General features: G+C 47.2%; 1 protein-coding gene across 1 annotated transcript in view; it reads right to left on the bottom strand.

Moving 5' to 3' along the window:
• Nucleotides 1–10,836: 10,836 nt before the first annotated feature.
• Nucleotides 10,837–14,539, bottom strand: part of SST (somatostatin) — a 33,786-nt gene continuing 30,083 nt past the window's right edge. Inside the window, exon 3 of the mRNA XM_056849888.1 lies at nucleotides 10,837–11,081. Within this exon, the coding sequence (XP_056705866.1) occupies nucleotides 10,869–11,081 (213 nt within the window). The 3' untranslated portion in view covers nucleotides 10,837–10,868. The remainder of the gene's footprint in view (nucleotides 11,082–14,539) is intronic.

Consider the following 14,539-nt stretch of genomic DNA (forward strand, 5'->3'; position numbering starts at 1 on the left):
TGGAGTAGGGGTCACTGCGGGTGTGGGGGGGAGGTAGTTGTGAATTTCCTACATTGTGCAGGGGGTTGGACTAGATGACCCACGTGGTCCCTTCCAACTCTATGATTCTGTCTCCCTCTATCACAGTTGATCTCCTGATGACCAAGATCAATTTCCCTGGAGAAAATAGCTGCTTTAGAGGGTGGACTCTATGGCATTATCCCTTACATTATGCTGAGGTCTCTCTCCTCCCCAAACCCCGCCTTCCACTGGCTCCACCCCCAAAATCTCCAGGTATTTCCCAACCCAAAGCTGACAATGATTTGTATGTTTAGAGCATGCCTGCATATCACTTGGGAACTCAACTGAGCCGAACAAAGCCCAAGCATCATAAGTTATGGCCTGGCAGGAATGTAGGAACCTGTGTTGCTAACCTCCAGGTGATTCCCTGGAGATCTCATAGAATCATAGAGTTGAAAGGGACTACCAGGGTCATCTAGTCCAACCCCCTGCACAATGCTGGAATTGCCACTGATCTCCATGCTAAATAGAGCAGAAAATGGCAGATATGGAGGGTGAGCACTATGGAATCGTATCCTTGCTGAGCTCCCTCCCACTCCCAAACCCCGCCCCCATAGGCTCCACCCCCAAATCTCCAGGAACTTTCCAACCTGGAGCTGGCAACCCTACAAGCCCAATCCAACGATGCCTCATACTGTGCAGTTGTATGATACAAAGGGAAACCTTTTCTCCCTCCCCCAACATACTATTATTCAGCAGCATCCATGGGGGCAAGGTATTCAGGATGGAGAAAAGAAAATCATTCTTCTCACAACATGTGCTTAAATCAAAAACCTCACAGCCATGGGATATGCTGAAGAAGGCTAACTTAGATGGCCTTAAGATGGGATGAAATGCATTTATGAAGGACAGAGCCATCAATTGCTATCCAAGATAGCTATCTGGAATGAACAGCTCCCTGTCCGCCTCTAAGCAACAGCCTTTCAAATATTTAAAGAGAAATTCCATGTGCATTTCCCAAAAGCAATATTCTGCGTGGGCCTTTAGACTGTTTTCTGCTGTTGGTGGGGAAGTTATAATCCATGAAATAGATCCCCATTCTTTAGATGCCCAGTGCCACCATAGTTTTCCGGGCATTTTGAGTCTGACAAGTGGAAAGGGGAGCTGAAATTCTGAGCTTTTAAAAAATCCATGTATATTTCTCCCCCCATCCAATGCCTATCTTGTTACCTTCCATACAGTATTCTGAGTGTACTTGTGAAGGAACCGTGGAAAGTTTAAGTGAATAAAGTAAAAGACTCGAGAGAGAAAAAATCCCTTGAATTGTGTGCTGCAGTGAAGGAAAGCAGAAATAAATATGAAAAAAATAACAAGCTGAAGGGGAAAGTATTTTTTTAAGCCAAGTTTGCTTTCCACTTTGACCCAGAGGGGAATTACTTCTTGGCCCCAAATATCAAGTGCCTAAGGCCTAAGCCTGTAGGAATTTGTGAGGGCAGAAAGGTGATTGCTTAGAAGGCTTTGAGATGGAGCAGCTGTGCAGCGTTCTGCTGATGCATTCGATTATTTTGGCCTCTGCTTTTGGTATCAGGCATTTTATTGGACTGGGAGGATATCAAAAAATTTTCTACCCACTTGGCAAGCAGATACGCGAAACTGTGTACCTTGGCCTGAGAAGTCAGCTGCAGGCTGAATGGCCCAGGCCAAAGCCTTGACATACCAAAGTGGATATGCATCAGGGTACCAGAGAATACCTTTTCCACTGCACCATTTTCTTGATGCAAATAGCCCTTCCGAACCAGCTACCGGATTCCTGGGGAAAACATACAGACATAATCGCTCACGTGCAAATACAGGTACTTTTAAAGTTATTTTCTTTTGTTTTTTGTTCAAGATTTAATCATAGATCTCCCATTGCTTTGTCTGGCTTGGTCCTGAGAGGCAAAGTCAGAAGTAAGTAGGGTTGCCAGCTCCAGGTAGAGAAATACTTAGAGATTTTGGGTGTGGAGCCTGAGGAGGACGGGGTTTGGAGAAGGGCAGAACAATTGCCAAAGCAGCCATTTTCTCCAAGTGATCTGATCTCTGTCTCCTGGAGATCAGTTGTAATAGTAGGAGATCTTCAGTCACCACCTGGAGGTTGGCAACCCTGCAGTGGGGACTCATTCTTCTCCTCTCTTCTGTTTTATCCTCACAACCACCCTGGCACTGTAACTTACAAGATGCCACTCTTAAACATATGCTTTGGGCCTGTCCAGTTTTTCGGTCTTTTGGGGAGGAAGGAATTACTCATTTCAATTTTATATCAGAATATCCTAAAATACCCTAAAAATATGGAGACGTATGGGGAGAGATTTCCCAAAGGTAGGCTGTGAAGGGCTTTTAAGGGTAAAAATGGATGTAGCGGTTTTTTAAGAGCAGTAGCTGCCCTTCCGGATGAGACCAAAGAGACATCGAGCCCAGCATCCAGTTTCCAACAGTGGCCAGCCTGGTGCTTCCATGAAGCCCCACAAAGTAGGGCATGAAAGCAAAAGCCCCTCTCCCACTGTCCAGCAATTTGTGTTCAAAGATATAACTGCCCCATAACCTGGACGTTTCATTGCGCCGTTACGGGTAATAATCACCAATAGACCTTTCCACCATGTCCTCAAAGCCAGCGGCTATCAGTGGCAGGGGGTTCCATGATGCATACTGGGAAGAAGTACAAGCATCTCCTGAATTTCATTGGGTGACCCTGAGTTCTAATCCTACGGAACAGGAAGAAAAACAAATTGAGAGCCAGCATGGTGTAGTGGTTAAGAGCGGCAGACTCTAATCTGGAGAACTGGGTTGGTTTCCCCACTCCTCCACATGAAGCCTGCTGGGTGACCTTGGACCCACCTACCTCTCTCAGCCCCACCTACCTCACAAGGTGTCTATTGTGAGGAAGGGAAGGGAAGGTGATTGTAAGCTGGTTTGAGACCCCTTAAAGGTAGAGAAAAGTCGGGGTATGAAAACCAACTCTTCTTCTTTTTCTTCTTCTCTGTGGGGAAAGTGCCAGGGCACAATTTTTATTTTTTTGCATACAGCTGCTATCCTGTAGCCAATTGCACTGCTCCTTGGGACTTATTTTGAGACTGTGATTTTCATCCAAGAGCCGGGTTTGCATCTCGAGAAGATCCTCCTCAGTCCTCACGGCGGGGCCTAAAAATGAGTCCCAAGGAAACGGACACAATTCCCCTCACCACCTATTCTGGGAAATGCATTTCCGCTCTGATTGCAGAATCAAATGATTCATAAAAACATGTGCATGTTTGTGTGTGTGTGAGAGAGAGCATTTGTCTTTAATTTCAGGCAGGTGGAGTAGATTTGTTACCCTTTATTGTGAGAGACAGAAAACAGCTCTCTGGCAAGAGGTGAGCCGTGCAAAGGGAAAGCAAGCTGCTCATTCTTTCAGGGGGAAAGATGGCACAAGCCGTCAATAAAGGGGGGGGGGACTACACACCCAGTTTGCCATTTATCATTTTGGAATCCTAGAGCTGAGAACAACCCAAGGAGCCCGCTTTCCACGCCTGCAATATTCCACACCAGTCACGCCTGGCTGTTCGCGCTACCAGTCAGCCTCTTTTGCAAACTGGATGACCAGCATTGCTCTGAATAGCCTATAAACGTCAGAGTCTACCGGGTTCCTCCTACGTTCGGCTACATTCTGCCGGGCACTGTTATTATTTATTTGTTGGGTTGGTTTACAAATTTGGTATCCCGCCTTTCTCCCTTTGCCAGGGCCACCAAAGCAGCTAACAAATTAAAACGTACGTGACAAAGTCCCATTTTCAAACCAAAAAAATCACCCCCTCAATACACAGCATTAAAATAATTTTTAAAGAGTTAAAATACCTACAAAACATAAAAGCAGCAATTAAAACATTGGCGAGGAAAGGGGGGGTCATTGAGTAGGGTTGCCAACCTCCAGGTACTAGCTGGAGATCGCCTACTATAACAACTGATCTCCAGCCGATAGAGATCAGTTCACCTGGAGAAAATGGCCGCTTTGGCAATTGGACTCTATGGCACTGAAGTCCCTCCCCTCCCCAAACCCTGCCCTCCTCAGACTCTGCCCCAAAAACCTCTTGCCGGTGGCAAAGAGGGGCCTGGCAACCCCAATCATTCAGGGAATCAAAAAGGGCAAGAGTCCAGTAGCACCTTAAAGACTAACAAAAATATTTTCTGGTAGGGTATGAGCTTTCGTGAGCCACAGCTCACTTCTTCAGATACAGCTAGAATGTGAATCCATCGGTCTTTAAGTAGAGGAACAGTATGTAAATGTGAATAGCAGGCTTGATGGGATTAGGTGTGATATGCAGAAGAGTCTGTGATGTCCAGGGGAGAGATGGGTGTGGAGAAATCAGCATTGGTAATGGGCCATGAATGCAAGGTCTTTATTCAGCCCAGGTAAATGCATTGACTTGAAAATGCATTTACCTGGGCTGAATAAAGACCTTGCATTCATGGCCCATTACCAGTGCTGATTTCTCCACACCCATCTCTCCCCTGGACATCACAGACTCTTCTGCATATCACACCTAATCCCATCAAGCCTGCTATTCACATTTACATACTGTTCCTCTACTTAAAGACCGATGGAATCACATTCTAGCTGTATCTGAAGAAGTGAGCTGTGGCTCACGAAAGCTCATACCCTACCAGAAAATATTTTTGTTAGTCTTTAAGGTGCTACTGGACTCCTGCCCTTTTTGACTACTGCAAACAGACTAACACGGCTACCCACTGTGAATTACATTCAGGGAATGCCAAACAAAACAAAGAGGGAAATTCTTTTCCTGGAAGAGCACCTTCTTACTGAGAACATTCCTGTTGGTCCCCAGCCCCAGAGGGCCTCTGGCAGCCAGAAGAAAGCTGAACCAAGCGGCCCCAACAGGACCCTTGGCTCAGACATGGGACAGTGATTACGGGTGCAGGTGAGGGTTGCCAACCTCCAGGTGGTGGCTGCAACTCCCCTAGGATTACAACTGATCTCCAGGCAACAGAGATCAGTTCCCCTGGAGGAAACGGCCACTTCGGAAGGAGTGTCAAACACACAGCCTGGGGGGCTGATTCAACCCCTTGAGAGCTCTTATCCAGCCCTCAAGGCAGCCACCACCACCCCAGTCCCAATCTGGGCTGGTGAGTTATGGTCCAGGCTGACCCAGTGGCATTTATGTCATATCCAGGTAGGGTTGCCAACCTCAGGTACTAGCAGGAGATCTCCTGCTGTTACAACTGATCTCCAGCTGATCAAGCTCAGTTCACCTGGAGAAAAATGGCTGCTTTGGCAATTGGACTCTAGGGCATTAAAGTCCCTCCCCTTCCCAAACCCCACCCTCCTCAGGCTCTGCCCCAAAAATCTCCTGCCGGTGGTGAAGAGGGACCTGCCAGCCCTACATATCCGGCCCTTGTAACAAATGAGTTCGACACCCCTGCTCTATGGTATTAAACCCCATTGAAGCCCATCCCTTTCCAAGCCCCGCCCTCCTCAGCCTCCACTCCCCCCCCCAAATCTCCAGGTATCTCCCATCCGAGAGCTGGCAACCCCGTGTAGGCTGACCCATGATGAGCTTCTTCCCATTGACATTGCCTCAGAGACCAGGTTCTAGGTTTGCCAGCTCCGGATAGTGAAATACCTGGAGATCTGGGGGGCGGAGCATGAGGAGGGTGGGGTTTGGGAAGGGGAGGGACTTCAATGCCATATAGTCAAATTGCCAAAGTGGCCATTTTCTCCAGGGAAACTGATCTCTGTCGCCTGGAGATCAGTTGTAACAGTGGGAGATCTCCAGCTATACCACCTGAATGCTGGCAACCCTACCAGGCTCCAAGACCAGCAAGCCCTGCAGGGGTGCCTGGCTCAGCTCATTCCAGGGCTGTTTTAATCTCCACACCTGTCTGACCAGGTGAGGTAGCCCCAAATACTGCTGGCTGAGCCAAGCCAGCATTGCCCTGAAACTGAATGGACAGCATATAGGTGTCTGTGTGTGGGTGTTTCCACAGTGTTCTCCTTGTGGAGAGCAAATCCATTCATGCAATGGATCCACAGAGGCAACCCTTTTCAGAAAGAACTTGAGAAAGGCCACACTGCATCAAACCAAGGCCCATCAAGTCCAGCAGTCTGTTCACACCAGGTGCCTCTAGGAAGCCCACAAACAAGACAACTGCAGCAGCATTATCCTGCTTGTGTTCCACGTCACCTAATATAACAGGCATGCTCCTCTGATCCTGGGGGGAATAGGTATGCATCATAAGAACATAAGAAAGGCCCTGCTGGATCAGACCAAGGCCCATCAAGTCCAGCAGTCTGTTCACACAGTGGCCAACCAGGTGCCTCTAGGAAGCCCACATTCAAGACAATTGCAGCAGCATTGTCCTGCCTGTGTTCCAAAGCACCTAATATAATAGGCAAGCTCCTCTGGAGAGAATAGGCATGCATCATGACTAGTATCCATTTTTACTAGTAGCCTTAGATAGCCCTCTCCTCCATGAACATGTCCACTCCCCTCTTAAAGTCTTCCAAGTTGGTGGCCATCCGCACACCCTGGTTGGCAACTAACACTACATTTCCACTGAAGCCCATGAGCAAATGAGCCATCCAATGGGGAAAACAATGGCCTACCTTACAGGTTTGCTGTAAGGATTACTGGGGGGGGGGGGGTATGAAATGTTTTGAGCAGTTGAGCATGAGCCTTACTGATACTCAGGACTGCTACAAAATATCCTTATAATGTACAAATAACTTCAAGAGCTCAGGAGAAAAATCTGCTTTTCAGTGATATGGTGATCATCTGCAGGAAAGCTCGTGTGTGTACAGTTTAGGAAGAGATGGAGCTGGTACCGTAAACACACACTCAACTTTTTCATGCAAACAACTTTCCTGAATCTGCCTGTTATTTCTTTATTCTTTTTTTTTAACACAAGAAGATTAATGCTGAGTCTCTGGCAGGGGAAGTCTGCTGAGCAAAAGTGACAGAACTCTGTGTGTGCGTGTGTGTGTGTGTGTGTGTACCCATGCACTTTCCAGATCAGAAAGCATCTGTAATAATAAAGTCCCACCAACATATTTGCTAGCAAACATTCCCACGGTGCTTTCAGGCTGTCTATCATTGTACAACACTCTGAGCCCAGATAATATCTTTTCTGTTGCCTGCAAATATCCAGAGCTGGAAGAGGCTCTAAAGGTTGGAATGCCTCAGGCAGGGAGGCATAGGAGGGAAATTGGATCCTTCTAAGTTTGTGACTGGAAGGTAATGGAGCTAACTGTATTGGGTGAGACTTTTTCCAATGCAAAGACTGATTAACATTTGGAGACGCCCAAAGTACACTGGGAGGTGATGTGGAATGGGATCGTATAGTCCCATTAGATCTTGGAGGCTAAGTAGGGTCGGTACTTGTAAGGGAGACCGCCAAGGAAGACATTGCAGAGGAAGGCAACGGCAAACCACCTCAGCTCCTCACTTGCCTTGAAAGCCCCTTGCTGGGGTCACCATAAGTTGGAAGCTAAGCAGGTTTGGTACTTGGGAGACCACCAAGGAAGACTCTGCAGAGGAAAGCAATGGCAAACCATGTCTTCTTACTTGCCTTGAAAGCCCCTTGCAAGGGATCACCATAAGTAGACTGCAAGTTAACGGTACTTTACACATACATACACACACACATTTCACTGCTGAGATGCATATCTTGTCCATGAAACAGGTTCATGTCTGAAGAATTCCTTCTGGTATTTCTTTTTTACAGTGCATCCTACGGATGAGTGCTAACATTGTTCTAAACGGTGCATAAGTGAGAAACCTGCTTGGCTCTGCCATCTCCAGTCAAGAAAATCCATCTCGGAATGAAGAAATGGGAAAGACCTTGGAGATCATTACAGATTGCTGGATTGTATCAGTTCAGGCTGCAGGTATGGGATCACATGTCTGAAGGCCCAAGGGCTGATGGGAGCTGAAATGACTGATGGTTCTTCAGGGGAATGTATTGGCCGATTTAGCCTGTAATCTGATCAGTGTTTCCAATGGCTATATTGAATTTCCAACAAAACAGGTTCTGGGGCTCAAGGCTACGAGGGGGGGCTGTGACTTAGAGGAGGAGCTGTACCTCAATGGAAGAGCCTCTGCTTGGCATACAGAAGGTCCCAGGTTCAATCCCTGGCAGCATCTCCAACTAAAAGATCAGGTGGTAGGTGATGTGAAGGACCTCTGCCTGAAACCCTGGGGAACGTCTGCCAGTCTTGAGTACATAAGACTGACCTTAAGGGACTAACACATAGTTAAATTGTGGAACTCCCTGCCCCAGGATGTGGTGATGGCTGCCAACTTGGAAGGCTTTAAGAGGGGAGTAGACATATTCATGGAGGAAAGGGGTATTCATGGCTATTAGTTAAAATGAATACTAGTCATGCTGCATACCTATGCTGTCTAGTATCAGAGGAGCATGCCTATTATTTTGGGTGTGGTGGAACACAGGCAGGATGGTGCTGCTGCAGTCGTCTTGTTGTGGCTTCCTAGAGGCCCCTGGTTGGCCACTGTGTGAACAGACTGCTGGATTTGATGGGCCTTGGTCTGATCCAGCAGGGCCGTTCTTATGGTCTGGTTCAGTATAAGGCAGCTTCATGTGTGTTCATGGAGGTGCCGTGGCTCAATGGTCGAGCATCTGCTTGACATGCAGAAGGTCCCAGGTTCGATCCCTGACATCTCCAGTTGAAAGGACCAGATAGGCAGTGATGTGAAAGACCTCTGCCCGAGACTCTGGAGAGCCACTGCCAGTCTAAGTAGACAATACTGACCTTGAGGGACCAAGGGTCTGATTCAGTATAAGGCAGCTTCCCATGTGTACCCGAAAACCATAATCCTGACCTCATGTCTGGAATGCGTGAGAACTGGCTAGAATAGTTCAGTGGTGATGGGAAATAATTATAACCCTGAAGATTTGTATAGCACTTTTCATGGTTCGCAGTGTTTTGCATGCATCTTAATAAGCCCTGTGTGGCCGACAGGCCGGGCTGGAAAGGCTGGACGGGTGTGAAGAGACGGCAGTCAGCCAGACTGGAGGGGAAAACAATCCGGCTGCAAGTGATTCCCTCCAACACTGATGAAGGGGCGGGGAAGGGACAGCCAGCAGAACACTTTTAAAGCTGACCCAGGGAACAACTGGAGGCGATCTGGAGGCGGAGAAACGGTCAGGAGAGAAGGAAGACGGAGGCCGCAGGGAGAAAAGGAAGGAGGCAGCCGTGGCTGGAGGAAAGCAAGCAGGAGGCTGTCGCTGTGCCCAAAAGGAGAGAGCCGTGGAAGGTATCTGGGAACAAAGGAAAGAGTGCTGCCATGGAGAGGACTCAGAGGTCGTTCTAAGGAGGGAGACCCCAGAGGGGCTGATTACCGGGACCTAGGAGGGACAGCTCCCTTCCCCGGAGGGAATGTCAGAAGAGAAGCAAAGCAGCCAAGCAGAAGCAGAGCAGGATGGCAGATAAAAGACACTTCTGGCCAGAACCAACCAGTTGAAATTAAATCAAAAGAGTTTCCCTCTAGACATTAGGAAGAACTTTTTAACAGTTAGAGTGGTTCCTCAGTGGAACAGGCTTCCTCGGGAGGTGGTGAGCTCTCCTTCCCTGGAGGTTTTTAAGCAGAGGCTAGATGGCCATCTGTCAGCAATGCTGATTGGGTGAACTTAGGCAGATGATGAGAGGGAGGGCATCTTGGCCGTCTTCTGGGCATGGAGTAGGGGTCACTGCGGGTGTGGGGAGAGGTAGTTGTGAATTTCCTGCATTGTGCAAGGGGTTGGACTAGATGACTCTGGTGGTCCCTTCCAACTCTATGCTTCTGTGATTCTCATTAGGAAAGCACTCAGAACTGCTGGAGGCTTGACTGTCAGGGGAAACGGCTGGACCAGGGGAGGCTGTTGGGTAGGGGGTAAAGGGATAGCACGAGGGGATGAACTCTAGATAATAGACTTGTAAGGAGCTTCAGGTGCGGGGAAAACTCTATGTAAAGGGGGAAGGCCAGGGATTGAACTGAGTGTAAGGGGCACTGGTGTTGCATTAGGGTAGCTCATGAGGATCTTGGTAGAGCGCCCTGCTGATGCAGTTGGTCTGAGGACACCATAAACACCACATCCTGTAGGGCAGAATAGGATGATTATCCTGATATTGTGAGGCAGAGGTTCAGGAGGAAATGGTTTGATTGAGTTTGTGGTTTGATTGAGTATCAGCTGGTCAGATCAAACCTCATCCTTTTTGCCTGAAACAACATTGGAAACAGTTGATCCCACAAATGAAGCATCTCTCAGCCCTTCCCTATGTACCATATGTACTCTGCACATGCCCTAAGCCACTTTCTTTTCATGCCGGCAATGTGCGCTGGACTTGCCCTTCTATGCTGAGGACCGGAACATGAACCATATGTAGCCATGTTTTTTAAAAAAAAAAGCTTTGCAGGGGAAAGCAAGCAAGCAAGAAAAAGATTCCTGTAGCATAGAAGGCTGTACTTGGATAGAAAGAAATTCATTACCAGAAAAGCTATGACCATGACACTTTGAAACATAAACTTTATTGCAACAGAGAATTAAAATTAGCACATCAGAGTGACTCACCAAGGTAGGGTGGGGGCATGTGGGTGTGTCATGGAGAATTAGTCAAAAATCACACACTCCAGGAAACTGTGTACAATTGAAACAGAATGTTTTATTAAAACAACTTCAAATCAAACCAAAACTTTTTTGTGTGTCTTTTTTTTTTCATTTTACCTTAACAGTGTATTATATATTACAGTCTTCAGCTCCTGACATGAAGGGGGCAGGGTGGGGGGGAGAAAAGAAAGACTTGAGGTGGGGTACGAGGGGAAAGGAAGAAATTTCAAAAGCTAACAGGATGTGAATGTTTTCCAGAAGAAATTCTTGCACCCGGCTTTGCGTTCTCTGGGTGCCAGTGCCGGGCTCAAGTTGGCCGATCTTTCCAACTCCAGCCTGACTTCATCTTGCTCAGCACCACGAGAAACGTCATCAGACTCCAGGGCTTCATTTTCTGCCTGGCTCGGTTCTGAGAGGAGTTCTGCCAGGAAATACTTGGCCAATTCCTTTAGAGAAAAGATAATTTCTTGTCAAAACTTATTGGATTCTGGCAGCGTGGCTGAGTGGGGCAGGAAGTACAATGTTTCACCAGACCAATGACTACACCCCGGACAGAATTCAACGAGTTCTGAACACACTTGAAAAGTGGGCAGATGTGAACAAGATGCAACTCAACAAGGATAAGTGTGGAGTTCTACATCTGGCAACAAAAATGAAAAGCAAGCATACTGGATGGGGGATATATTTCTGGGTAACACTGTGTGTGAACAAGTTCTTAGGGGTACGGGTGGACTGTAAGAGGAATATGAGCAGTCAGTGTGATGCTGCGACAAAAAAAGCTAATGCAATCTTGGAGTGCATCAACAGTGGCGTAACATCCAAGTCGCAAGATGTCATAGTCCCGCTGTACACTGCATCGGTCAGGCCGCACCTGGAGTATTATGTGCAGTGCTGGAGGCCTCCCTTCAAAAAGGATGTGGACAGAATCGAGCGGGTGCAGAGGAGAGCGACGAGGATGATCAGAGGCCTGGAGACCAAGCTCTACAAGGAAAGGTTGAGGGACTTGGGAATGTTTTGTCTGGAGAAGAGGAGGTTGAGGGTTGATTGCCCTCTTTGAGTATTTGGAGGGCTGTCACTTAGAACCCCGTGGTACAGAGTGGTAAGCTGCAGTACTGCAGTCCAAGCTCTGCTCACGACCTGAGGTCGATCCCGACGGAAGTTGGTTTCAGGTAGCCGGCTCAAGGTTGACTCGGCCTTCCACCCTTCTGAGGTCGGGAAAATGAGGACCCAGCTTGCTGGGGGTAAAGGGAAGATGACTGGGGAAGGCACTGGCAAACCACCCCGTAAACAAAGTCTGCCTAGGAAACATCGGGATGTGACGTCACCCCATGGGTCAGGAATGACCCGGTGCTTGCACAGGGGACCTTTACCTTTACACTTAAAGGAGGGCAGGAAGCTGTTCTTATTAGCAGCAGAGGATAGGACTCTCAATAATGGGTTTCAATTATGGGCGGAAAGGTACCGAATGGATATTGGGGGGGGGGTTACAATAAGAGTAGTTCAGAATCAGCTACCTAGGGAGGTGGTGAGCTCCCCCTTACAGGCAGTCTTCAGGCAGCAGCTGGACAAACACTTGTCAGGGATGCTCTAGGCTGACCCTGCACTGAGCAGGGGGTGGGACTAGGTAGCCTGTATGGCCCCTTCCAACTCAGTGATTCTGTGCTTGGTCTTGATGCTCATTCAGTTTTGAATCAAAAGGTGGGCAAAGGTCTAAGGGGATAACCCAGTCCATGTCTTCCTACTGGGGCAAGATATACAAAAATATCCCTGACAGATTCTTGGCTATTTTTTTCTTGGAAATCTGCAAGACAGGAGACACTGCCATGTCTTAAGTCCTTCACAAACACGTTAGACGAGGGTAGCATTGAATGGTCATTTGCATGTGTAAATGGACCACTCGGAGAAAGCAGCAGATAGAATTTTCATTGCTATAAACTCAAACTCGGTGCTTTCCAGCAGAGTCTATTAAGAATATAGCGGGGGCTGAAATGTATCTGGGACACCATAAAGAAGAGCAATCCCCTACTGCATGTCCCCCATGAAATGGAATTCAAAGATATGTGACCCCTGAATATGGACATCCCATTTAGATTTCATGGCAAACTTTTATAGATCTAGATTTGAGTCTAGCAGCACCTTAGAGGTATAAACTTTCAAGTCAAAGCTTCCTTCATCAGGTATGGGAGTTTTGACTCTCAAAAGCTTATACCACAAAAACCTTGTTGGTCTCTGAGGAGCTACTGCCCTCAAATCTAGCTGTTCTACTGCAGACCAACATGACTGCCCTTCTGAAACTGATAGACCTGTGTCTCTGCTTCACACATTCAACATCCGGTTTGCAAGCATCATGATGGGTTTGCCCGTGCAAGCTGGCTGTTATTCCACCGATGGACTGTTTCTATCGTTCTGGGCTGAAATTACTCGTCTAAAGTACCCCTTTAAACTGAATTTGTGTCATAAAGCCAAAAGTCCAAATTCTCCAAGCCCAGCCAATGCTTTGACTTATAGCAGGCGGTTGAACATGAACCATTCTTACTTGGAAAGCATGCAGGAAATAGCATGTAAACCCATTATCTTCACAAAGGTTGTAATCATGACGGACATGTACATATGAGCCAGCTGTTATTCTGCTATCATTCCTGCTTGGGAATAAAGACTGCAGGGGAAGCCCTCCTGACTTCCCCCTCTATCAAAGAAACTCATTTAGTGGGTATACAAGAGAGGGCCTTTTCAGTGGCAGCCCCACAATTATGGAACTACCTCCCCAGGGAGGTCATCTTGTTCCCTCACTTTCCATCGTAAGGAGGCAGTTGAAGACGGTTTTATTTAGGGCTGCATTTGGTTAAGTCTGCTAGCAGTCCTGAACTGTGATTTAAAATTTTATTTTTTATGCTTTTAATGTATTTTATTGTGTGTGTCTTATCTATGTTGTAAGTGGCCTTGAACTGCGTAAGGAAGAAATTAGTGGAACCATGAAATGCCTCTGGGATTTGTATATGGGCAATAACTGAAGACTGTATTCTGAAACACTGAATTTTGCTGATTTACAGGTTTTTTGAGGAAGAACATTTATAAAGGCCACTGGAAATGTGGGACACAGCTTTTTGACAAACTTATCTTTCCCCCTTCACTTTGTTTTCTGCATTGTTGCATAGGACGTCATGTGTGTGCATTGTGCTGTATGCACTGGTGTGCTGTCCTTGGCCACAGCTTCCCATAGGGTTGCCAACCTCCAGGTGGTTCTATAAAAACACTCACTAATACTGTAAAGTTCAGTTAGCAAAAAATATCCAGTGATGATACTGGGTATTTTTGCTAACCTCCAGGTGGTAGCTGGAGATCTCCCACTATTACAAATGATCTCCAGGTGACAGAGATCAGTTCCCCTGGAGAAAATGGCAGCTTTGGCAATTGGACTTTATGGCATTGAAGTCCCTCCCCTCTCAAAACCCTGCCCTCTTCAGGCTCCACCCCCAAAATCTCCAGGCATTCCCCAACCCACAACTGGCAACTCTAGTTTCCCACAATATCTGCACTGGCTGTCCCATAGAGTAAGTGTGCGTTCGTCAGATTTGATGACCCACATGTGAGTTGCATTCTTTTTCCTACACTAAAGAAATTTGAAGTGGTCCTCATGGAAAGTACAGTGAGAAGTGCAGAGTAAGATCATCGAAAACCCCGATTTTGAACTGAAATTTGCTGAACACAAACACAGGCTAAAATTTGCATAGATACATGGCATACACTTTGGTTTTTTAATGTAAATTGATGGGAGGGAGAGAGAAATGGTTTAAAGCAGGAATGGGAAGCCGGTGGTCTGCAGGCTAGAAGCGGTCACGGAGGCAATTCTACCTGGTCTCTAGTTGGATTAACATGTTTCATTTAAGTCGAAAACTTGGAGTCA

The sequence above is a fragment of the Euleptes europaea genome, chromosome 5 (genome assembly GCF_029931775.1).
Source record: "Euleptes europaea isolate rEulEur1 chromosome 5, rEulEur1.hap1, whole genome shotgun sequence".
NCBI lineage: Eukaryota > Metazoa > Chordata > Lepidosauria > Squamata > Sphaerodactylidae > Euleptes > Euleptes europaea.